This window comes from Exophiala bonariae (assembly GCF_035927105.1).
Source record: "Exophiala bonariae strain CCFEE 5792 chromosome Unknown scaffold_7, whole genome shotgun sequence".
NCBI lineage: Eukaryota > Fungi > Ascomycota > Eurotiomycetes > Chaetothyriales > Herpotrichiellaceae > Exophiala > Exophiala bonariae.
In genome coordinates this window covers 84,482-108,819 of record NW_027042482.1, presented here as the reverse complement: position 1 = coordinate 108,819, position 24,338 = coordinate 84,482, and the positions used below count along the sequence as shown (strand labels likewise).

The window sequence follows — 24,338 nt, the reverse complement described above, 5'->3', positions numbered from 1 at the left end:
GAGACTACACTCACGGTCTTGAATGCCTTTTTTTCTTCTTATGGCTAGCTTGCCCTATGCCTTTTTTTGCGATGAGGACGAAATAGCGATTGTGACTGACTTGACTTGACTCGTCGTAGGATGGGGTTGATGGGCTTAGAGAGACAGATAGGCAGACAGCCGTCGCCGTGGCTATGAGAATGAGTTCTTTTCAATCCAGTTTGTCCGTATGTGCTTGTTCCACCTTTTGTACCTATTAGATACTCAGTAGATGCGTAAACGACGAGTGTGATTAATTTGAGATGCAGCGCAGCGCAGCGTCAGGCCGATGAGAGTGGGCAGGAATGGATATATTTCAATTCGGAGATCTGAAAAGCCAATGATGTAGGTTGCAGATACAACATACCTATTAAAGTTGCGGCTCGAGACGAGATTGAATAGAAGATATCTTTTTCACTAAATGAAGATATGATATACACCCTGTGAGACTTCTCGCGCTTCGAATATACATTCAGACATCCAGCACATGAACTAGATAGCCCAAGTTAAGAAACAAGAGAGTTGCTCGTCTCGTCTCCGCGTCCATCCTATGGAACTCCTATCTGCCTAACAATACTTCGCACCACGAGGGTAGACTCAAAGCGAGATAATAAGTGATTCACTATTTTTGTTTGCGCCGCCAACACCTTGCATGCTTCCAATTAGCCATTCATCCATTCATCCATCAATCCGTCAACTGTTTTCAATCAAAGCACAGAAGATATGTAATCCTTATTTCGACCCTAAACCAATCTTTCGTGTTATAACAAGACATTTCTCTTTCGCTTTCGTTGAGGTCAAGAGGCCTCTTTCAATGTATCATTCCCGCAGACGAGCACACCTGTCACCAGCATCACAAAGTCTTGACCCGCATCCACTCTCCCGTGCCGACGCCGAGATTCAAGCCATTGCGTCCCCACCACTCTCTAACCTCACCTTCACCACCGCCTCCAACCGCATCCTCCATTGCCTCCTCGATATCGCACGTTTTGTATTCGACCCGCAAGCCGCTTTTGCGGCTAATGTCCTTCCACCACTGCAGGACGCCGGCATGGCCGTTCTTTGTCGCGCCAACGAGGACTTGGTTGTCGAATATCATCTTACTTCCCTTGAAGCTATGCCATAGTTCCAGTACGGGGACATGGCCGTGTTGTGACGCGAGTCTGGAAACGCCATCTTCGTGTGCATATGGAATGCCTGAGTTTTCCCACCATTCAATGCTGTTGGTACGGCCGGATTGGGCTGCCAGGAGAATGGATTTGCCGACTTTCAGGGGGAGTTCGCGACCAATTGCACCAGCGAATTTCAAGGAGTTCACTCGCCACCATTCGAGGACTTCGACGTGGCCTTTGGCGCTGGCGGACTCGAGAGCTTTCTCTGTATAGGTGAGTTTCAGGCCAGAATTTAACCACCAATCCAAAACCTCGACGAATCCGGCACGGGATGCACCATCCATAGCTTCTGGGCCGTATTCCTTCTTAATCACTGCGGGGCAATCACGCCACCATTGGAGGATGGTAGGTGAATTGTAGATTAATGAGGCTTTATGAGGAAGGAGGGCGAGGCCGAAGCTCGTCCAGAATATATCTTTCTGGTGTAAGGCAAGATATGTCAGTAGGTCTGTGAGACTGAACCGAAATATCAATTTTGTAGCGGTCTGAGATAAAGTGGTGGGTGGCTGTGAGTTTGTATTGTTTTGGAAGTACGCTTTGACCTGAGAGATGGATTGAGTCAAAATGGTGTACTCGAGTGTGCGGCGTGATGAACCCGATTTTGGGACAAGGGAGGCCCATTCATGTGGTGTAGGTAGGTGGGTATAAATGCCCAGAGCTGTTGCCAATTCCCAATCGCCCAGATGATCAAGAATGATGGTCCAAACTTCGACGGGGAGGCTGGGTTTATCCGCTTCTTCATCGGTATTAGAGGTGGACAGATGTGGTATTAGACTGTGGGATGTCTTGAGTCGATTTGAACGAAGGATGGTTTGTGCCTCGCTATGGATCGCTTCGAGTATTTCTTCGGGGCCTTCCCACCGCCAATCGATTTCGGGCAATACGTTTGTTCCTTGGGGATTTGGGCCAGGTTGTGTGAGATTGGTCGGCTCTTCAGCCAAGTCCCATATAGCGGGAGTGAGAACATGGACCCAGTCCCATTTGCGATGAATTTTGGACAATTGTCTCTTCCAAGTAGGATGATTCCATTCATCAACACTCATCTCGGGTAACATAGTGATGCGCTTAGACACATCCCAACACCTCAGAACGTGAAGAATGACATCGGTTGTGAAGCCGCTTAACATCAGGGGGACCATGCCAACGTCCATAACGATACACAAGAGGTCAGCCCACCTCGCGAGTCGGTGGCCCAGCATTTTGTATTGATTCCTGTACGGATCCTGGGGAGAATTTTGGTACCATTGAACATTGTCAAGACTTATAGCAGGATCCATCTGTTGATAGTATTCCTCTTTGGAGTATTCAGAAATAACTCGAAGATTCAGGTCGGGATTTTGAAGCAGGAAGGGAAGGATTTCGGGGCCAATCTTTTCGGTGATGTACAGGAGGACGTTGACACGGCGTCGATTGCCATGGTGTCTCGACACAGCCTGAGTGGCCATACTGGGTGTTGTTATCTGTTGTTGAATGTGCTAGAGAACTCGAGTCGAAGGGTACGGGTCGGGCATTATTGATGGTAGTGGCGGTAATCAGAGTGGTAACGAGAATGGTTGTGGCGAAAAAGTGTTATCGTTATCGCAGGCCAGAGTCGGTGTGCGGGGGATGAGGTGGTGGAGTGACAACTCGGTTAGTAACAGGGATGATGATAGGAAAAAGATGCTTGAGGTGCGAGAATGAGAAGGTCTAGGACGAAGTTCCTCTATGATCATTACATATGGGTTAAAGACAGAATTGAAGTGATGAAATCGCAAGCTGAAGACGTTTTGAGAGTCTCCATGTGGCAGCCACTGACTTGATCATCCCAAGTCACATTTGGCCGGCTTGTCATCCCATTTGCAGGATCTTTTTACCCGTATTGCTCTTGTTAGGTAACCGCTACGACTCTTGCCTGGGCGGAGAGACCCCTCAGACCCCTCAGACCCTGATCACACCACACCTAAGATGTTCTGCTGGGCGTACCTGAACAGGGAATTAATATGCCCAACTACCCCTCACATTTCCATTGCTGCAGGCTGCAGTGCTTGGGGGCTTCTGAAACCCTTCAGGGGTCCTCAGCCCACCTAACATACCCGGGGTATTAATCAGCGAGGAGTTACAGGTCCCGTCTCCGTTTGATATCCTAACATCCCAAAACGAATATTGAATCATCAACGTTCAACGATGTCACAGCATAACATGCCCGCTACTGACATTGCTTCGTTTGTTCAACACTTCCAATCATCTCGGCGAATATGTGCTCTTCTAGGTGCAGGGCTTTCGGCTTCAAGTGGTCTTCCCACCTTTCGTGGTGCTGGTGGCCTCTGGCGTACCTATGATGCCACTGCCATAGCAACTCCCGAGGCCTTTGAAGCCGATCCCGTTCTCACATGGCAGTTCTACTCATACAGGCGCCATATGGCCTTGAATGCAAAGCCCAACCGTGCTCATCTCGCTCTGGCTGAATTGGCTCGCCGAAACCCTGATTTCATCACCTTGAGCCAAAATGTTGACGGCCTGAGTCCTCGTGCTGGTCATCCTCCAGACCAGCTAAAACTCCTTCATGGTAATCTGTTCGACGTCAAGTGTTGGGATGAGCACGGTTGTGGTTACAAGCGGGAGAATGATTTTACAGATCCCATTGTACCTGCTTTGGCTTTGCCTGTTGATGAACCAAATCTGGCTCCAGATGCTCAACTCAAGGCTGCTACAAAAGCGAAAAGTGCTTTACTCAAGGGTGCTGACATAGCTGATATCAATGTGCCTCTTCCAGCTTGCATCAAGCCAGAAGACCTTCCGCAATGTCCCTCGTGCAAAAGAAATCTATTACGCCCAGGTGTGGTTTGGTTCGGGGAAGGTCTTCCAGAAGATGTCTTACGTGGCGTGGATGTCTTTTTCAGCAAACCCGAGAAAATCGATCTCATGCTGGTCATTGGTACCAGCTCCAAGGTATATCCCGCTGCAGGATACACCAGTATAGCCAGGAACAAAGGGGCAAGAGTGGCCGTCATTAACATGGACAGAGCAGATGCAACATCTCTCACCAGTAGAGACTGGTTCTTCGAAGGGGATGCTGCGGTTATCATTCCAGAGATCCTGAAGAGTGACATTGGCGAAATTGGTACATTTGACGGAATACAGGCTGCAACACATGAAAGACCATGATGAATTTGGCCTGTATTGTGGTATTTCGAGGAAGTCAGAGTCTGAGTACAAATTGCCGAACTTGAGTTAGGCTGCCACATGCAATGGCCAAGAGACATCAAACCTGTCCTCGAAACCATGAAATGTCAACAGGCACGACTTTTAAATCGGAAAAGAAAAAAGTTATGACTTGCTGCATCAACCGACTCATCGTGTGTTGCTCCCTTGGCGGGCATCTCGAGCCTGAGTCGTCCGATCAAGGGTTTGTGGCTTCTCAACCGTGGGGGCTGAGGCAGAATAGGCAGCCTTGGTCTCGAATACCTCGTATTCCTCACCCCTCCCACCCAATTACAAAAGTCCCCGACCACAAAGCACACCTACTGAAGTTCGTCCAAATGATGGCACTTGATTTTCCAATTGGCTCTTGAGATGTCGTCTTGTACATTTGACTTTCCGCTTCGGCCAATCCGTCCCCTTGGGAGTTCCATCAGCCTCCCCCTTCAGACAATACACCATCCTTTGACGGACACTTCCAACAGCAAGGGTCACAAGATATCCTGACTCATTGTCAACAATCCTTCTCTTGTTGGCATATGATACTAGGGATCCTCAATTCGATAAGTAAGACATGCGTTGTTGACAAACCAGCGACGGGTGGTGGACGTCTGAAAGCCTCTTTAAACTATTGCTCAGGTCACCGAAGCCTTGAAGTGTCACCTTATTCCGATATGGAGAGAATCCACGATCAAAGCCTTTCTGAACGACTCGATCGCAGATATTTCCACCATCTTCAACAACCATCGATTGAATCAGAAGACATTTATTTTTCAGGACAAAGCTTCTTTCTCCCCCGAACGCCGGAGACAACGTGGTCAAAGGATGAGGCAACCATACTAGCCCAAGAAGTCTCTCAATCGCCCGCTGAGTCGAACCACAGAACACATGATCCTAGTTCACATAACCGCGGTTCCTCTGGCTGGCCCTTGACTGAAAAATACTATTCCCTCTCTGAAGACCGCGATAGATCATGCCCCAAAGGCACTTTGATCAAGACTATTATCCTCCCAACAATCATCATAATATTTCCCATGACGATGCTTGTTGCTGGCCTCCTTGGGTTGATCTTTGGGTACAGGGTCAAATCAGAGGACAGCCTTTTCACCGACGTCTCTAACTCGGGTGTCTTGCGAGACCGTAGCGTTGTCCTGGTCGACTATTCTGCAACTCGAATTGTCTTTGTCGCATCATGGGCCTCGACACTCGCACCATTACTCGCCGGCTTTGTCATGAGCTTGGACAGCTTCCGCACGGCACTGGTGATGTTTCGTTCCTCGTCAAGTGCTGAACAAACCGAGTTACCCACTCCTTACCAGTACAGCCTTCTTGTCGGTCTATGTTTGGCTTCTATAGGGCGATTGCGACGCTATTTCTCCTATTCGGCAGAAAACGATATTATTGTTCCACCTATCCTTCGCCGAGCAGCACGCACCTTGACTTTGACCCTAGTGCTGGCATGCATTGTGTTCGCGGCCGACACTGCAGTCCACTATTCTACTTCTACCATAGCATTCGATCAGATCACCATCTCCAGCGAAAAACTCGCTTACGGACGTGCCCTCTCGGAAGCATGTCTCACCCTTAGTCGTCTCGACAATTTAGGTCTCCCGTGCTCCCGTAATGGTATTACCGCGGTAGATGACTATGATACCTACGCTGCTGGACAGAACGAGATTTTCTTCCTTAATCACGACACCAGCAGTACATCACAGATTGCTCTCGTTGACTCGGACCCTACAAAGGGTAACAACGCCTCCACCCAGATCGCCCTGTTGATACCTCAACCATCAACTCTTAGCCCATTCCGAGATTATCGAGCGGAGACGGCAGGTGTCATGATGACCTGCGAGCCAGTGACTAACACCAAGTGCAAGTGGACCGACGGGGTGTTGGGTGAGGAGACCTTCTCGCAATTCAACTGCAGCGATAATTTTTACGGCATTCTGGGCAAAATGGCCAAGATCGACGACTCGGGTCATTTGATAAACGACCCAGACGTCCCAACATTAGCGACCAAACCAGGTTCAGTAATTCAGTACGCCTACTTCGAAGATTCAGACTTGAATATCCCTTACGATCCTGTTGGTAACCTCGGAACATTCCTAGAAGACTCACAGCTCATCAATCCGGTCCATGTAGCTATCGCCGCACGCTTCGCCACCATCTCCCAGCACGCGGGTGTCGACATGACTTCCGATCCCGGCATCCACCACGTCGGCGAGACCATGAACCTCGACCTCGTACTGAACTGCCAATACACGACATACGCCGTCGACTACAGCTGGGTAAATTCGTCGGCGCGCGTCAACAAAATGGCCGCATCTCCGAACGGCACCCTCGCCGAGATCTTCCACGGCTACAACCTCGCCGGCGGATTCAGCAGCTTCGACAATGACCTGGCAGACTCGGTCCTGCAAGCCGCACTGACCAAGAACTCGACCGAGTTCGCCGAGTCGCTCGCCAACGGCTACGCGAAACGCATCATGAGCGTCATCGGCCCGTTCCTCTCTCCGCGCGAGAACATCGAAGAGCAGACTCGCACCCCACTGCTGGTAGCCAAGGTTCCCAAAGCGCCACTCGCCATCCTCGTCGCGTGTTGTCTGGCGTACGTCATCTTCGGGATCACGGCTGCGACGTTCGCGTACCGCTCGCTGCGCGAGCTCGACGTACGTGATCTGGCCTTCCGCTTCAGTCTACCCGCTCTGGGCCTCCACGCGTTCCGTGACAATCTGACTGATGCTGCGGCTGTGGAGACGGGGAAGGATGGCCATCGTGTCTTCGAGGAGAACAAGATCGGGGTAGAGCGCGTAAGGGTTGGTGTGCACGGCGCGCCGAAGATTGGATTCGAGTTGAGGAGTTTCATATAGGGGGTCTCTAAGTGCTATCCTGTGCCTGGCATGTCTGAAGTAGATCACGCTGATCGTGATGTTTCTCTATGAGAGTAATGGGCACGTCCTTTCTGGGTGCTTTTGAGGTGGTTGTGAATTATTTATACCCCTATTTGGAGCTTGTTGGGTACATCTCGCGGGCGAGATGGCACTCATCACGATTTCATGAAATATCAGCGTGTCGACATAAAAAATGACTTGTTGTTTAATAGTAGCACAATATAAATTGCCTATTTGTCAGAATGGGCCTAACTAATATTCTCAATCGAGGTTTCCACATGGATTAATGTGTCTCGACTGGGACTTCTCGATACAACGTTCTGTTCACAAATAATCCATGAATCTACCTTCAAACGTTTCTCGACTCGCTTTCCATTCCTTCCCATCATAGATTCAAGAAGCATAAATACTCGCCATATCCACTGGTCTTGGGTGCAGGATATCAGGAATGACTCCTAATTAACAACGGAGCGAATTCACAACTCATCCCTGGAAAATCCAGGCCTGGGTGCATCCACCACATCATCGGCATCAATCGTGCCTGTCAACAACGGTAAACCATCATCCAATCCCGTCAGGAAATCTGCATTAACCTTGACGGCTCCGATTCTGTTCATGAAACCCAGTCCCACAAGGATCTGCTCTTTCTCCGCGAGGTCGGAGCCGTCCACTACCTGGAAGCTCTGGGCATACGCCTTCCGATCGGCTTTAGGTCCCACTACAACGTTCAAGGCCAGCTCGGCGGCGCCAGTCTCTTCATTCTGCGTTAGCTCGGCCGCGCGCTGTAGGCCGTTCACCAGGTCCATGGTGATAAAGCTGTCGAAGACAGTGAGGTTGATGCGTGCCCAGACTGAAAGGGGCGCACCAGTGCGGCTTTCGGTCACTAGCGAGAGAACGTTTTCTGGTGGTGGGGGTAGATGGGATGGAAGAGTTGGCTTGGGGGCGGGTGGTTGTGGGAGTGCGTCGTCATTGCCTCCTGGGACTGGTTTGGGTCTGCCGCGGGGGCCTTTGGTCTTGCAGCAGTTTGATTGCACGTATTCGGGACAATCGACTTCGCATGTGCACGGGCATGCTTCGGGCGTCCATGGGACTTTCTTGTCCGACAGACCCAAGATGTTCTGGACGACCGCGCCAGCTCGTGCAGCGACACGCTCGACGTCAGGGGTGCGTCGCCTTGTGTCGTCACTGTCCGCGGTGCTTGCTGAGCAGCAATTCGATTGGATCCAGGCTGGACAGTCTGCCTCACAATGGCAAGGGCAGGCGAGAGGAGGGAGAAGGCTCTGCACGCGAGAATCCCCTCCACCTGGCGGAGTGTCGGGTCGTAGTCCTGTAATGACGGTCCCTCCCACCTGACAGCAGATCGGATTGCAACCGGAGGCGCAGCGTTTGCATCGATCGGAGCAGAGGGCGCTCAAAGGACCTCCTCCTCCGTGAATAATGTTGATCCAGTTGATGTGACTGTTGAAGATCTCGTTCCACCGGGAAGTGTTTTCAATGAGGATGTCCGTCGTTGGTTTCTGGACTTGATTCTCGAGCAGATCTCGAACCTTGTCTACTTTCCCCAGATCGACGGTCGCACCTGGGATGACGTTTGGAACAGCCTGAGCCGCCGCATTCGCCACATCTCCTCCCGACGCCGGAAGGGAGAAGATAAGTAATGATGCTATCGAGGCCAAGATCAGCCTCAAAGATACTGTGCGCGCCATGGTGGGGTTATCTTGGTGGGTTGAGGTTGAGTTCTTCCCTTGACTTTGAAAGTGAAAGTCGTCTCCTTATCTATCGAGGTCCGACAATAAAAGTCTGTAAATCAACACCGATATCGCGAGAATCCCTTCAGAAATAGGGGTCTTTGAGAAAAGCCATCAGGCAGGGGGAAGAAGCACCTCTCCCGTAAAGTTGGTAAGGCTGACTCGATTGCATGTGCTAGCTGGCAGCAAAGATGCTATGATCAAATCACAGGTCATGAAGTGGTATTGGCAGCAGTGGCTGCGACACCAATGTTAAGAACTTTTGTGCTAATTAAGAGTTTGGCTTGCATTGGTGTGGTCAAGGGCTGTGTTTGAATACGAGAACCCCTCAAGCTTGGGAGCTCCGCCCCTCTTCTTCGAAGGCTGGTTGTTGGTACTCGGTACTTGGTACGGAGCACCCTATCACATCTCATTTTCCAGGGAGCTGGTTCCAAGCACCTGCTCGTCTCAACTTTCGCAAAGCTTTCGTTTGGGTGGAATCTTTCAAAAAGAAGAAGCCACGTACTTTCCGCATTTGCCCCCAAATCACCCCGCTTTCTTTACTGCAACATATCAGAAGTAGGCACCAGGTTTGATGTCGAGAAAATTGTTCAAATCTATGTTTACACTACCACATCATTTACCTCAATGGTCTCGCGGCTTTGCACATATGTGTGTAGCCTCTCCACGGCTGCCAGTGCCGTTTCCATCTGTGTCTGCGCTGTGGCAGCCCCGACATGTGGAAGGCTGATAATGTTTTGATGCTGCCACAACCTCTCGTACCTGTCCTTGGTGGGTGGTTCCTGTTCATGGCAATCAAGACCGGCTCCCCAGATCAAACCCTCATCCAAGGCCTGAACTAATGCCGCCTCATCAACGATGCCGCCTCTCGCGGTGTTGATTAGCAAAGCATTTCTCTTCATGCCCCTCATTTCTTCTATCCCGATCAGTCCTCTCGTCTCGGGCGTCAATGGCACATGAATGGTGACAACATCGGATACAGAAAGCAAATCCTCTAAATTCTGCACCCGCTTATGTGGTAAGTCCTCCCAAGCTCCTTGTGCCATGTATGGGTCATACGCGACGATATTGCTCTCATAACCCCCTCGAAAAATCCGAGCAACAGTCTTGCCAATATTACCCATTCCTATCACGCCCACAGTGCATCTGTGGAGTATCAGTCCGTTACACTGCTCCTTCTTGATGATCTCCCCTCGATCTATCCTCACGCTGATAGGGCGGATTTGTCTTGCTAAGCCAGTTGTGAGTGAAACCACCAATTCCGCGACGGCCCTTGCATTCACGCCAGGAGTATTGAAGACCTTGATCCCCTTTGCTGCACAAGCAGCGGCATCAATTTTTTCTATACCAACACCTTGCTTCCCAATTGCGCGTAAATGAGGCGCAGAGGCGACGTCCTCAGCGGTCACATGTGAACCACGGACGAGGAGGTAACGAGCATGCTCGCGCCATGAGCGATGCGCGGGATCAGAAGGATGTATGCAGTTAAACAGTGACTCTGCTCGAGCAGTAGCCTGAGGATGGAAAGTATCGAGGAGGTAGACAGTGGGCCTGTTCAGTGCTCTGGGGGAAGGCGGTGGCGTTGTCGCTGCTGGTGCCATGGTGAACAACTGACGGTTGAAAAATGTCAAGGGGTCATTTCCAGATGTCCCATTCAGACAACATCCAGGCTAGGCAGTTGTTAAGTATGTCTTTCGGATCTACATGCATCGAACGTCGTTGGCACATGCTCCATCGCAGCTACCGTGGCGGAACAACACCGACATGCTTCACCTCAATCGGAGCATGGGACAATGCACATATTTCACTAGCCGCTGCGGCTTAAAGCACCGACCGGAGTCGTCGGCACTACTATGGGGAGAATGCTGCAATCTTCCATAGCCTTTGCGATGAGATCTTTACCGGTGATGCAAAGAGCCTCCAATAATGTAGGCTTCGCGGTGTCCTCGGTACCCTCCGCACTGCCCGAGAGGTCGCCACCATTACTAGCGTGAGCATTAGACCGGATCATGACCTCGGGATACAGCGGGCCGACAGTGATGGTGGCATGACTCGGGATTGCGAGACATATTATGCACGTGATCTTAACACGACTCGTTGGCTACGGATGATACGCACTTGATCCTGCTACCGATACCAGCGCGCCAAAAACTCATCGCTTTCTAGACACTTATGTTTCTCGACATAGAAGGACCGGTGAGTTGTATATGCGCGTATCAAGTACAAGTTGGTATTTCTGTGTATGCAGTCTAAGTCGTTGTGAACCCTTACGCTGAAATTTCAGCCACATTTACCCTCGTTTGGCATGCACCCTTGCTGTCTTCTTTACGCCTCACAACTTCCTTTTTGCTTGCTGGAGGCTCGACAGCCTTCCTTGAGCTTTGAACACGGCGATTTATGTCGGCATAAATCCTCCCGAGCTGTTGCATGCCTGCTTGTAACATACTGCCATCTGCTCCACTAAGCGACCAAGTTGCTCCCATGGTAAAAAACTTCTCAAGGAGGTCGAGACGTCCCCCTATCCCACCAATGCCAATAGGCTTGCCTGCTCTTACTCCTGCTTTCACGACCTTCGTCACTGAGTCGATGTAGACTGGATTGTCGTACTGGCCAGGGATTTCAAGATCGGTGCAAAGATCGTTGGAGCCAACCAGGATACCGTCGACACCAGGAATCGCCAAGAACTCATCAGCCAGTGCAACAGCACCGGGTGTCTCGATCATCGGGATAACCATGGTCTCCATATTCAAAAGCTCATTCTGTTTCAATGTCGGCACTGCTTGAAAGTTGAGAATCGGCTGGTTGCCAGCACACCCACGACGTCCGAGCGGTGCATATTTGGCATCTTTCACAATCTCCCGGACCTGTTCAACGGTCTCACAATGTGGGATTACCACTGCAGCCGCACCAGCATCCAGTACCCGACTTAGGTGCCAATGTGCCTTTGAAGGTATTCTCACAATCGGACTGACTCCAACATAATTGCATGCTGTCACAAGTTGTGAGACTTCGCGTATGGTCATCACCGAATGCTCCATGTCGATAAACATGCCATCCATGCCTGCCACCTTGGCCATCATTGCGATTTCATTGGTAATGGCATATTTGACGCTCATCACTGAGCAGACTTGACCCTTGAGAATGCGATCGCGCCATGGATTGGATACTGTAAAGCTCATGATTGAATTGTTCTAGGATTTGGGTTTAGGGCATTAATGCTGAAATGTGGGCAGATACTTTGTCTAGTTCGCTTTGCGTCCGTCTCGATAAGACGTATTTACATCTTCCTAACCTTTCTTATAAGCACGCGGCAGTGTTCTACCCCCACACAAAAGTTCCACACCCTCTTACAACTACATTGGAAGTTCCAAGGACAATCGGAACCCTCATCTGTGTTCTTCGGCGGACCACCGAATGCCCAAGTTCATGTAACGGAAAATGTCCGATCGGTCTTGGCGAGCGAGTCCGGCGGCGTCCTTGGCATCGGGAAAGTCTTGGCCCATTTTGCCACTATCCCGAGGACTTCAACTGGTATGTTGGTCCAACTTACTCCGCGCCCCTTGGCCGGCCGGAGATCAAAATAGCTGCGGTCTGGAGTCGATTGAACAAGGTATCGCCGTCTATAAAGGTTTGTGTCCAGCCCGCGTCGTCTATCAGCCTCAAGTTCTCAACCTCACCAGTATCACAATCGCATAACACAGACGATATCAAGGACGTCAACATATTCAGTCATGGAGCGCAAGGACAGGACTTCCTCTCATTCTTCGGAGCCCAGACCCTCCATAAGCAAGGAGGCTGAGGTTGTGGCTATTGAACAAGCTCAGAGCACCAATGAGGAGGTATGGTTTGCAAGGTTACGATCTTTTGGTCGGCAAATCCAAAGAAGACCTCGACAAGCTTAACAAAAAGGTCGTTAAAAAGCTCTATTGGAGATTTTTAGTCACAATCACAGCCATGTTACTGATGAAGTAAGTGTTTTTCCTTTACATTGCTTTTCGACTGACTGACCACGCTTCAGCTACCTGGACCGTATTAATGTCTCCAACGCCCGCCTTGCTGGCATGCAGGAGGATGCTGGAATGACCGATGTTCAATGGTCCGCCGGCATTTCACTCTTCTATGTCGGTTATATTATCTCTCAAGTCCCAGCAAACATCATCATTGCCAAAGGAAGCCCTCGCATCTTACTTCCCTGCATCATGCTTGGATGGTCGTGCGTTACAATCTCGATGCCCGCCATCAAGTCCCCTGTCGGTTTCGTGCTATGCAGATTCCTGGTCGGTCTTACGGAAGGTGAGAATGACTTGCTGCCAACCTGCTGCCCTTCGCTAATGGATCAAGGACCCTTTGTACCCGCTGTGGCTCTCCTCACCTCTTCATGGTATACAAAGCAAGAGTCGCCTCTACGCATGGGCATCTGGCACGCTGGTAACATCGTTTCCAACATTATCTCTGGCTTCCTTGCAGCCGGGATTCTAGAACATATGAAAGGCGTCGGCGGACTAGCTAGCTGGCGTTGGTTCTTCCTCATTGAAGGCATGACAATCTTTGAAATAACGTCCGAATCAAAGCTAACTCAGTCAGGAATGGTCAGTATCCTGGTCGCATGCGTTGGATTTTGGGGTCTGCCCAACTGGCCCGATAACACTGGGGAGTACTTCTTCACGGCCGAAGAAAGCCAGATGGCTCAATACAGAATGAAGGTCTCCGCTGGTGGTCAAACCGAGGATGATGAGGGCGGCTTCTGGGAGGGCTTCTGCCTGGCCATGAAAGGTCAGTACCTCTGTGACAATGAGTTGGCTCCATAACTGACGTCGTTCAGACCCCTTTACATGGATCTTTGCTGGCATGCACTTTTCACTGGTTCTGGCTCAAGCATTCAAGGACTTTTTCCCATCAGTAAGCAGAAGTCCCGAGATAAATCTTTGCTGGTCTCTAACAGAGCGCTAGGTTGTTGCTACCCTCGGCTTTACCTCTACCCAGACATACCTTGTCCAAGCACCACCATATGTCATCGCGTACTTCGTTACTCTCGCCGTTAGCTGGTCATCGGGACGCTTCCAGGAGGCATGCTGGCACATTGTTGCCTGTATTCTGACCTGTATGGCTGGAGCCATTCTGATGATCTCCACCCTCAATGTGGGAGCTCGATACTTTGGCCTAATTCTGTTATGCTCGGGTCCATTCGTTGGCCTCAATGTATGCTCAATCTTTTCACATCTTTGCAGTAGTGCGCTCATGCTGACATATTCAAGCTTCAACTTTCTTGGGAAACGACTGTCGTTCCTCGACCCCGTACCAAGCGTGCAGCGCTCGTTGCATTCGCCAATTGTGTCTCCTCCGTCTCCCATTGGTTCTCGCCATACTTCTTCCTCCGTTCCCAGGAACCTCGATACCAGACTGGTGGTGGGATCGTCATTGCTGGCTGCGGTTTGACCGTCATTTTCTGCCTCTTAGGCAAATGGTGGGCGACCCGCAAGAATAAAGCCATCGAGAAGGAAGAGGAACGCACTGGGGTTCTCAATCCTTGGCGATTTGCTACATGAGACATGTATGTGTGGGCAATCAAGAGAGTTTCAATACAGAGAAACAGAGAAGCCGGAGCATGCCAACAGAGCATCATTTTGCTCAGAGTCCAAAGAAAGTGAGAATAGTTGCAATTGCTTGAAATTTGGATAGCAGCATGGTTAAGGGGAACCAATTAAAGAAATGCAGCGGCAACATTTACTTCGCCTTCTTGGCCTTGGCCTTCTGCGTTTTAGATTTGTGCTGCTTGGCTTTGTCCTTTTTGGTCTTCCTTTGTCTGGTCGTCTTTTGTTTGGTCGTCTCTTGTTTGAGCTTTTCTTGTTTGGTCTTCTTCTTTCCAGGTTTCTGTTCCTTTTGCTTCTGTCCCTGTTTTCCCATCTCCTGCTTAGGGTGATTTGATGCCGTCTCCTTTTTCTCGCCGTTGACACATGATGGGTGATGTGGCTCAGTTGTACTCGCACTGAAGTGTGTCAAGCTTGGTGGCAGATACAATACTCTAGTATCATTTAGACGGCGCTTGAGTGGTGGGCTGTAGCCAAACACGGCAATCCACTTCTCAGTCTCGTCAACGGGCCACACCTGATAACGGAAATTCTCGGCGCCTATCACTGTCGGATGAACCATGTCTATCCGCAGCACGTGGAACCCGCCGTAGCTTCCCTTTAGGAGTGGCTCCTCGATCTGTTGATAGGTGGAAGCTCCGAGTGGATTTAGAGTTTGAGGAGGTCTCGTTAGCACTGTCACGCAAGGAGCTCGAGATATGTGTTGGGCAAAGAGACCAGAAGCACCTCGGACATAGTTGCTCCACTGGCTCGGAGTTTTCGACATCTTCAGACAGGCAGAATGTTCTTTCAGCATCAACGGCCCCATGACAGTGGACAAGGTCTGCATTTTCTTCTTTTCTGCCCAGTGTGGACCCATTCTCGTGGCACTCCGGTCCACATCACCTGGCATTCGAGATTGACGATAGAACGCTGAAATTGTGTCCGAATCTGATCTGCTTCTACTTGAGTCAGATAGTCTAAATGATTCCACACGCAGAGTGTAGCACATTGGGCACCAGGGGAAGCCGACATGGTATTTCCAACCAAAGTCACTATTAGAAGTCCTCTTATCAGGGTCTTAACTAGGGGTTCGAGACTGAAAGAAGTTGCGTGAAGCTCTCGGCCATCGGCTGCAGCCGCCATCCTATCTCAGTCTCTTTAAGAGGTGGGAGTTTGGGTTGATGAAGCTCGGATCTGAGCACTGTTACTACCACCAGTCTCTCTATGAAAGTCTGCGGCGGGCGTGGCGTCATAAAGTGGCTGCCACCCAAGCATGTAGTGGTCTCGAGGACGTCGGAGTCATTTTGTCACTGCTTTGTGGATAGTTCACAAAAATCAGGATTCAAACCATCAATCAAAGCTCGGTATTTATGTACAAAAGTGAGAACAACAGTAGATCAATAGCCTGGGAGTATAATGAATTCCCCCGATAGCTGATCGCAGCTTTGGGTGGGGTATCATTCGTGGTGGCACTCGAAGTACCATTGGCACATTTCACCACGTGGACTGGAATTGTCCCCAACAAAGCTTCTTATCCCTGACAAGAGTAGGTTTAGATGATGTTGCGACACTGCGTTCTGACGCTGCAGCCTTGACCGTGGCTAGAGAGATTTTGGTGATCGTGTTCCAGACCGACTGATCAAGGACCCGACGACTATCATGAAACCACGAAACAGCAACAGTCTTTGTAGGCAAATTTAATAGACGGCAAACTGTAGCATCCAGTCCTGAAGCGCCGCCAGCTGCTGGCTTGCGTGTACTTACGGGACGAGCATAAAAGCAGCGGCTAATGGGACTGCATTTGTAGAGGAAGCATTGCTGTTTGGATCTCAAACCAAACGCGTAACCCCGCGTGTAACCCCACCATGTCACTTCCCCAGGTTCAGATTCGATAGGCATGACGACTTGCAAGGCTTCACACTTTGTATCCACTCTTAATCCAGCATGAGTTTTGGTTTCTCAATCGGTGACTTTCTGGCCTTGCTTGAGCTTGCGAGCAGCTTGCGGAGAGATTGGATCGGTGCGCCCCTCGAATATGCGGCCATTGTCGATGAGTATGCCACCATGAACGGAAGTGGAAGCCTCAATCCACTGACACTGCACAGGACGAAGAACTTATCAAACATTCTTCGTGACCTCGAAGAGGTTATTCAGACTACCCAACTTGACGACAAGCAAAAGCTGAGTTTGAAAGATGCACAGTTTAGCTGTAGGAACACGCTGGGGGATTTGCAAAAGCTTGTGGCCAAGTATTCGGAACTGGGTCAAAAGTCGAGTGGTCTGCGGGGCAGCTCGCGACGGGCATGGAAACGCTGGAAGTTAGAACCCGATGACATTGCAAAGCTTAGATCTCGACTTACCTCGAACATTACCGCCTTGACTAACCTACAGGGCAGTATCACCAGGTAGGCGGATGTCGTACTCCCATTGCGAAAATGTTCTTACCGGTCCAGTAATCTAACGAAAGACATCAAGGACGATCTAGAAGATCTCCGAAAAAATGAAGACGACAGTCAACGTGAAGTAGTGGCAAATTGGGTCGCCCCAGCCAGCTTTGCGGAACAACAGAACGACACCATCACTCGTCGTCAGCTTGGAACTGGGCAATGGTTTCTCGACCTGCCTGAGTATCGAGACTGGTGCCGGGGTGATTGTGGAACGTTATTGTGCCCAGGCATACCTGGATCGGGTAAGACAGTCATGGCGTCCGTTGTCATCAATGACCTACAGCAGCAGTTTGAGGCCGATCACAGCATCGTCGTGGCTTATCTCTACTGTAACTTCAAGCGGCAATATGAGCAACGATACAGTGAACTGTTGGCAAGTCTTCTGCGACAGTTATTTCAAGAACAGCACAATTTACCATCCGAGATTAAAGAGTTGTATGAAAGACACAAATCTAGGGGCACCAGACCTTCAGTCTATGAGTTGCAAGACTTGCTTCGTCTCTTGGTCAATCATCATGCACACATTTTCATCGTGATCGACGCACTAGACGAATGCCAAAATGATGATGGAAGTCGTGCCAACTTAGTTGCCCAGATCTTGAAGCTACAGAGCGAATCAAAATCCAAGGTCAACCTGCTGGCCACTACGCGCTTTATTCCCGAAATCATCAGTCAATTTCCAACGGCAGTGCAGATTGAAATCCGCGCATCCAAGGAAGATGTGGGTCGATACGTCGACGGCCAGGTATATCGTCTGCCTCCTTTCGTCTCCCGAAATTCGGATTTACAAGCTGAGATCAAGGAGAAAATTGTGACTGCGGCTGACGGCATGTACGTGGATTACCACAAGTGTAAAACATGTTTCAAATAACTAACCAGGCGGGACAGGTTTCTATTAGCACAACTTCACTTTGATTCGTTAATAGATAAGACCAAACCGCGGGCAATCAGAGCTGCCCTGGATGAATTGCCTCGCGGCGCGGAAGCATTGTCTATGGCATATCAAAACGTGCGAGAGAGGATTGAACAGCAGCCTGCTGGATTCCGCTTGCTGGCACGGCGGGTACTGTCTTGGATCACGTACGCACAAAGGCCAATGAAGATCAAGGAATTGCAACACGCTCTTGGTGTAGAGCCTGGCATGGAGGCCATCGACAATGACGAAGACCTCGAGGAGGAGTCGGTATTAGTATCAGTTTGCGCTGGCTTGGTTGCAATCGATCCGGAAAGTGGTGTTATTCGCTTGGTGCATTACACAACTCAGGAATATCTAGAACGCACTCGAGACGTATGGTTTCCAACTGCACACGCTCACATCGCAACCAGCTGTATTGCGTACCTACTGCTGAAGGAAATGTCGACTAGGTGTGTATCCAGTGAGTTGTTCAAAACACGACTCAATCGCCTCCCATTTCTCGACTATGCCGTACGCTTGTGGAGCAATCACACAATACGCAGTCTGGAGCCAAATGTGGAAAACCTTGCACTATCGTACCTTATGTCTGACGATCATGTCTCTGCCGCTAGTCAAGCTATGTTCGCGACCAACTCGTTCGGCACTTATTATCGGTGGGGTCCCGAAAAAGTAGTCGGTTTACATTTAACAGCGTACTTCAATTTGGCGGGCTTCGCGCAGCGACTCATTGCTCAGGGGAAATCACCAGATGCGGAAGACGGCGAAGAGCGGACACCACTCTCGTGGGCGGCAGAACGTGGTCATGTTGAGGTGATGAAGCAGCTCCTAGCGCTAAATGATGTCGCCTTGAATTCAAAAGATCACACCTACAGAACACCACTGTCATGGGCAGCAGGGAAAGGTCAAACAGAAGCCGTGAGGTTGTTGCTCGGCTGCAATGGCATAGAGGCTAATGCTCGAGATAAGACTGGCAAAACGCCGTTATCCTGGGCCGCTGAATGTGGTCATGATGATGTCGTGAAGGTCTTACTCGCCTGTAACAGCGTATTCGCTGGAACAAAAGCTAAGGTGGGCGAAACTCCGTTGATGCTTGCGGTGGCAAACCGTCGCGTCGAAATCGTGAAGCTATTACTCGACCACGGCGATGCTAATGTCAATGCACAAGACGAGAAGGGAGTTACTGCATTGTTAAGTGCAACATATTCAAATCAGATTGAGGTCATCAAAATGCTACTAGCAGTAGCCAACATAGAAATAAATGCGAAGGACAGTTACGGCCGATCACCGTTGTCGGTTTCAGCGAACGGAGATGAAACTACAGCTATGCGACTTTTTCTCGCTTTCGACGGTATTGCCTCGAACTCGAAGGACGACGAAGGGAGAACCCCTCTGCTTTCAGCAGCATATTATAAGAAGATGGAGGCCGTGGAGCTCTTGATCGCCCACAGTGATGTCAATGTCGCGGCTAAAGACAACAATGGTCGTACGCCATTTTCGTACGCAGCACAAGCTGGAAGCGTTGATTTAATAAAGACATTACTCGCTCGCAATGATATCAATGCTGACGATAAAGACAACAATGGTCGTACGCCATTTTCGTACGCAGCACAAGCTGGGAGCATAGATATGGTGAAGATATTACTCGCCCACAATAGTATGGCTGACGACAAAGACAACAATGGCCGTACGCCACTATCACATGCATCACAAGCTGGGAGCATAGATGTGGTGAAGATGTTACTGGCCCGCAGCGATGTTGAAACAGACTCGAAAGACATAAACAATCGAACTCCGCTATCATGGGCTGTCACAGAAGGCGACGATGAAGTACCGGGACTACTTCTTGCCTGCCAAGCCAGAGTTGACTCGAGGGATAAAGGTGGTCGTACACCATTGTCGTGGGCTGCAGCAAACAGCAAATTCTCAGTTGCGAATTTCAATCTTCTCCTGGCACAAGGAGAAGACATAGTCGATTCCAAGGATGACATTGGCCGCACTCCTTTATCTTGGGCAGCAGCGGCTGGAAGTATAGAGGCAGTGAAGCTCTTGCTTCCGCATCCCAGTGTTGAAGCCGACTCAAGAGACCTCAACAATCGAAGTCCATTATCATGGGCCTTCTCATGGAGCGCTGGATGGCATCGGGCTGAGATTGTGAGGCTCTTACTTGCTCGTGGGGCTGAAGGAGATTCAAAGGATAACGGCGGTCGAAGCCCACTGTCGTGGGCAGCAGGACAAGACTCTACTGCGGGTCTCGAAATCCTACTAGCACGCAGTGATATTTCGAAAGATTCGAAAGACGATAAAGGTCGGACGCCCTTTTCGTATGCCGCAATTCACGCAGGTTCGCCCACAGTTGCTAGGTTGTTTCTGACACATGGCGATGTTGAAGCAGACTCGAGAGATATGCACGGTCGTTCGCCGCTGTCACATGCTTGTGAAGCTGGAGGGGACCACCGGTTTGCAGAGCTCCTTCTTGCTCGCGACGACGTGGACAAAAATTCGCAAGACGAACTTGGCCGAACACCGCTTTCATATGCGATCGAAAATCGAGACACAGATCTTGTGAGGCTAATGCTGACACACGATGAAGTGGATGTCAACATCCAAGACCAACAAGGCCGAACACCTCTTTCATGGCTTGGAGGGGATGAATTTCCCTATGAAATTCTGAGTCTGGTTTTAGACCGCCAACCCTTGGAGGCAGAGGGAAGAGATGAAAACGGTAGGACGCAATTATCGCATATGGCAGGGGCAGGCTTCACCCCGTACGTCCAACTTCTCCTAGACCGAGGTGACATTCAGGTAGACTCGAAAGACAAATACGGTCGAACGCCCTTCTTTTATGCTGTGGCGAATGGGCGAATTGATTGTGCCAAATTGCTTCTCGCACAAGGCAATGTGGACGTGAACTTAAGGGACAAAGCTGATGAGACGCCACTTCTATGCGCCGTGAGACGTGGTGCCATTGCGTCGGTGAAACTGCTTTTGGCACGCACAGACGTTGAAACAGACACCACAGACGACAGTGGAATAACACTATTGATGTCTGCGGTACAGGAAGGTGACTTTCATATCGTGAACCTTCTTCTTTCAAGCGGCAAATTTCGAATTAACGCTCAGGATAACTGTGGCAGGTCACCATTATTGTACGCAGCTGCAGGAGGCCACACAGAAATTGCTCAACTTCTCCTCAAACAGCCCAATATTGAGATCAACTTGAAGAATGAGACCGGTGCGACACCTTTAATATGCGCTGCAGTGTTGGGACATGTCCATATTGCGAGCCTACTTCTCACGCATGAAGATATTGACACGAACGCGACAACAAGCGAAGGTTTCTCAGCGTTGATTGTAGCAACCGGAGAAAATCATGTCGATATTATGAAATTACTACTCACAAGGAGTGATGTCCAAGTCAACACGCGTGACGGAAATGGGCGGTCGGCACTATCGTACGCAGCTGAGCAAGGCGCTACAAATTCCGTAGCATTACTTCTATCGCGTCAGGATATCGATGCTGACTCAAAAGATAAAGATGGCCTAACACCCTTTGTATATGCAGTCGGGATGGGCCACCCCAGTATCGTGAAACTACTTCTCGATCACAAAGAGACGACACCAGACTTGAGAGATGAGGATGGTCGGACTCCGCTCTCCTTTGCGGTAGAGGACGGACAAATAGAGTTGGCCGACTTGCTCTTAGACAGTGCTAGAGTCGACGTAAACTCAAAGGACAGCACAGGCCGGACTCCTCTCTCGTGGGCGATAACTGGTCAATGTCAGGAAACTGTCAAACGACTTCTGGCAAGAGATGATTTGGTGGTAGACCTCAAAGATGAACGGGGATGGACACCATTATCACACGCAGCGCGGAACGGGTACACTGAGATGGCTAGGCTTTTGTTGGACCACCCTGATGTTGATATCAATGCCAAGGATACCACTTCTCGAGGACCGTTGTCGTTGGCAGCATGGCATGGACACCTCGAAACCGTTGAGCTTCTTTTGGGCTATCCTTCTATCGAGGCCAACTCTAGGGACGATAATCAGTTTTCGCCCTTATTTTACGCTTGTGGAGGCGGACACCCTAAGGTAGTAGACGTACTCTTGAAGCGGAAGGACGTCGAGGCAAACTTGACAAACCAGGTTGGCTGGACTCCCTGCTTCTATGCAGCCGGACTTGGGCATGTCGAGGTGGTAGAGTTGCTGCTTGCGCAACAAGATGCCCAAGCAGATCTTAGAGATAAAGATGATCGTACCATCTTATCCTGGGCTGTTGAACGTGGCCACATCGCGGTTGTGAGCTTTCTACTAACGCGCGACGATGTAGATAAAGACTCAAAAGATGGAAAAGGGCGAACGCCCTTATCGTACGCAGCAGAGAGTGCAGAGAGTGGAGCGGTCGACATCCTCCAACTCCTGCTGGCACAGATTGGAGTCGATCCAAATTCAAAGGACCAACGTGGCTACACACCATTAGCCTACGCGACGGAGTCTGATAGGAGGGACAATGTGAAGTGTCTTTTAGCACATTCAGGTGTCGATGTAAATGTCAGCAATGGTGGTGGGTGGACACCATTATCGCGAGCAGCATACTGCGGATACTCTGAAATTGTGCAGCTTCTTTTGTCCCACGGAGAAATCGATGCCCACCTCCAAGGTTACGGTGGCTTGACAGCTTTTTGGTACGCGGCGGCTTATGGGGGTATCGAGGTGATGAGCCTTTTCCCGGCGAACCATGATGTTGAGCTTTCTACTGCAGATCATCTAGGTCGCACAGCTCTGTCATATGCCGCTGGTTTCGGATCCACAGAAGTGGTGAAGCTCCAGTTAAAACGTTCTAGGACCCAAGTGGATACCAAAGATGTCCAGGGACGAACACCTCTGTCCTGGGCAGCCGAGTCTGGCCACAGAGACGTTGTCAAACTACTTCTGCAATGCAGAGAGGTGGACATTGAATCAAAGGACAAGGACGACTGTACACCTCTAGCATATGCAAGGGATCGGGGACACCCGGAAGTCGTGGTGCTTTTGCAGGCAGAAGCATATGTGGAGGCTCACGGAGGTGGCGATCACGATGCTGCACTTTACAATGCATCAGCCGATGGAGATGAGCACGCTGTTCAATTGCTTTTGGGAGCAGGAACCAGAGTGGATGCTGTGCATGAAGAATATGGCACTGCGCTGTACGCAGCATCGTATGGGGGCCACGAGGGAGTGGTAAGGATGTTACTGGACGGGAAGGCTGATGCAAATGCCAAAGGAGGCTACTTTGGCACCGCACTCTGCGCGGCGTCAGCACTCGGTCACGAGGCTGTGGTGCAGATGCTGTTGGATGCGAATGCTGACATAGATGCTGGAAGTGGAACCCTCGGGACCGCACTCCACGAGGCGGCTTCAGCAGGCCATGGCAAGGTGGTTCATACGCTGATTGACAGAGGTGCAGATGCCACACTGCTAAATCGTGATAGACGCTCGCCTCTACACATGGCGGCTGCCTCCGGGCATCTCGACATAGTCGAGCATCTATTGCGATCAGGGGTATCACTCAATCAAGCCGACAGCTTGGGCATGACTCCAATATTTCTGGCTCTGCATCAAGGCCACACTGCGATTGTCAACACGTTGATCCTTCGAGGTGCAGATCTTTCCGTCATTGATGGCTACGGCAGGATGCTTTCCGAATGGGCGGCACTTTACCACCCTTCTCCAGAAAAGAGGCCATCATGGGCTCAGAGCTTTCAGGCGACGCCGAAGGCAACGCGGCTGAAGCGCCTTAACGAGTCTGTCCTGAGGTTGTCGAATAGTTTGCTGTCGTCCACCGTCTCTGCTGGAAGACACAAGGGTCTGTATGAGCTCGGAAAATGCTTGATTTATCTCCAAAATTTCGACGATGCCAGGACCGCATTTGAGCTCGATATCGTCAGCGTGGATGACGACGGGGTCCCAACCCATTCCGCGCTCTGCAACTTCCATCTGGATGATCCTCTCGCAGGATACAGATATGTGTGCCAGATCTGTCCTGATTCCGATCTCTGCGAGGCATGCATGAATAGTTACGGTGACGAGCTTAAGGATGTAGACGGCAACGCAGCGGGTCGCTTTTGTCGAGGTCACGAGTTCATAAAAATCCCAGGCCCAGGCTGGACAGCGACGAAGGCACACGCAGCTGGTTCAAGGGACGAATTGAACGAGTGGCTGAAGCAAATAGTAGCGAGGTATGAGGGATTGTCACAGAAGCTGGAGGGTTCTGACCAAGTTGCAGAGAAAACTCTGTAGCACGAGACGTGTGTAGTCAAATCTACGTGTTAATATCTTTGGGGATCGAGGCGCCATAAATAGTGATATTAAAGATATAGCTCGTAAATTACCTTCTAAGACGGAGAGAAAGTGACGCGT

General features: G+C 50.3%; 9 protein-coding genes across 9 annotated transcripts; 4 read left to right on the top strand and 5 right to left on the bottom strand.

Moving 5' to 3' along the window:
- Window positions 1–871: 871 nt before the first annotated feature.
- LTR84_012068 (uncharacterized protein) lies at window positions 872–2,635 on the bottom strand (the record flags this gene model as incomplete). The annotated part of the gene is made up of 1 exon (XM_064855593.1): window positions 872–2,635. The coding sequence occupies one exon, from the start codon at window positions 2,633–2,635 to the stop codon at window positions 872–874; it is 1,764 nt and encodes a 587-aa protein (XP_064708253.1).
- Window positions 2,636–3,353: 718 nt separating this feature from the next.
- On the top strand, window positions 3,354–4,334 carry LTR84_012067 (uncharacterized protein; the record flags this gene model as incomplete). Its single annotated transcript, XM_064855592.1, has 1 exon — window positions 3,354–4,334. The coding sequence occupies one exon, from the start codon at window positions 3,354–3,356 to the stop codon at window positions 4,332–4,334; it is 981 nt and encodes a 326-aa protein (XP_064708252.1).
- A 707-nt stretch (window positions 4,335–5,041) lies between these two features.
- On the top strand, window positions 5,042–7,237 carry LTR84_012066 (uncharacterized protein; the record flags this gene model as incomplete). Its single annotated transcript, XM_064855591.1, has 1 exon — window positions 5,042–7,237. One exon carries the CDS (start codon window positions 5,042–5,044, stop codon window positions 7,235–7,237), a length of 2,196 nt encoding a protein of 731 aa, XP_064708251.1.
- Window positions 7,238–7,734: 497 nt separating this feature from the next.
- Window positions 7,735–8,964, bottom strand: LTR84_012065 (uncharacterized protein; the record flags this gene model as incomplete). Its single annotated transcript, XM_064855590.1, has 1 exon — window positions 7,735–8,964. The coding sequence occupies one exon, from the start codon at window positions 8,962–8,964 to the stop codon at window positions 7,735–7,737; it is 1,230 nt and encodes a 409-aa protein (XP_064708250.1).
- Window positions 8,965–9,608: 644 nt separating this feature from the next.
- LTR84_012064 (uncharacterized protein) lies at window positions 9,609–10,607 on the bottom strand (the record flags this gene model as incomplete). Its single annotated transcript, XM_064855589.1, has 1 exon — window positions 9,609–10,607. The coding sequence occupies one exon, from the start codon at window positions 10,605–10,607 to the stop codon at window positions 9,609–9,611; it is 999 nt and encodes a 332-aa protein (XP_064708249.1).
- Window positions 10,608–11,273: 666 nt separating this feature from the next.
- LTR84_012063 (uncharacterized protein) lies at window positions 11,274–12,185 on the bottom strand (the record flags this gene model as incomplete). The annotated part of the gene is made up of 1 exon (XM_064855588.1): window positions 11,274–12,185. The coding sequence occupies one exon, from the start codon at window positions 12,183–12,185 to the stop codon at window positions 11,274–11,276; it is 912 nt and encodes a 303-aa protein (XP_064708248.1).
- A 652-nt stretch (window positions 12,186–12,837) lies between these two features.
- On the top strand, window positions 12,838–14,552 carry LTR84_012062 (uncharacterized protein; the record flags this gene model as incomplete). Its single annotated transcript, XM_064855587.1, has 6 exons — window positions 12,838–12,974; window positions 13,025–13,299; window positions 13,348–13,779; window positions 13,829–13,905; window positions 13,957–14,205; window positions 14,262–14,552. The coding sequence occupies 6 exons, from the start codon at window positions 12,838–12,840 to the stop codon at window positions 14,550–14,552; spliced, it is 1,461 nt and encodes a 486-aa protein (XP_064708247.1).
- A 178-nt stretch (window positions 14,553–14,730) lies between these two features.
- LTR84_012061 (uncharacterized protein) lies at window positions 14,731–15,453 on the bottom strand (the record flags this gene model as incomplete). Its single annotated transcript, XM_064855586.1, has 1 exon — window positions 14,731–15,453. The coding sequence occupies one exon, from the start codon at window positions 15,451–15,453 to the stop codon at window positions 14,731–14,733; it is 723 nt and encodes a 240-aa protein (XP_064708246.1).
- Window positions 15,454–16,520: 1,067 nt separating this feature from the next.
- On the top strand, window positions 16,521–24,218 carry LTR84_012060 (uncharacterized protein; the record flags this gene model as incomplete). The annotated part of the gene is made up of 3 exons (XM_064855585.1): window positions 16,521–16,981; window positions 17,030–17,854; window positions 17,912–24,218. 3 exons carry the CDS (start codon window positions 16,521–16,523, stop codon window positions 24,216–24,218), a joined length of 7,593 nt encoding a protein of 2,530 aa, XP_064708245.1.
- Window positions 24,219–24,338: the final 120 nt, after the last annotated feature.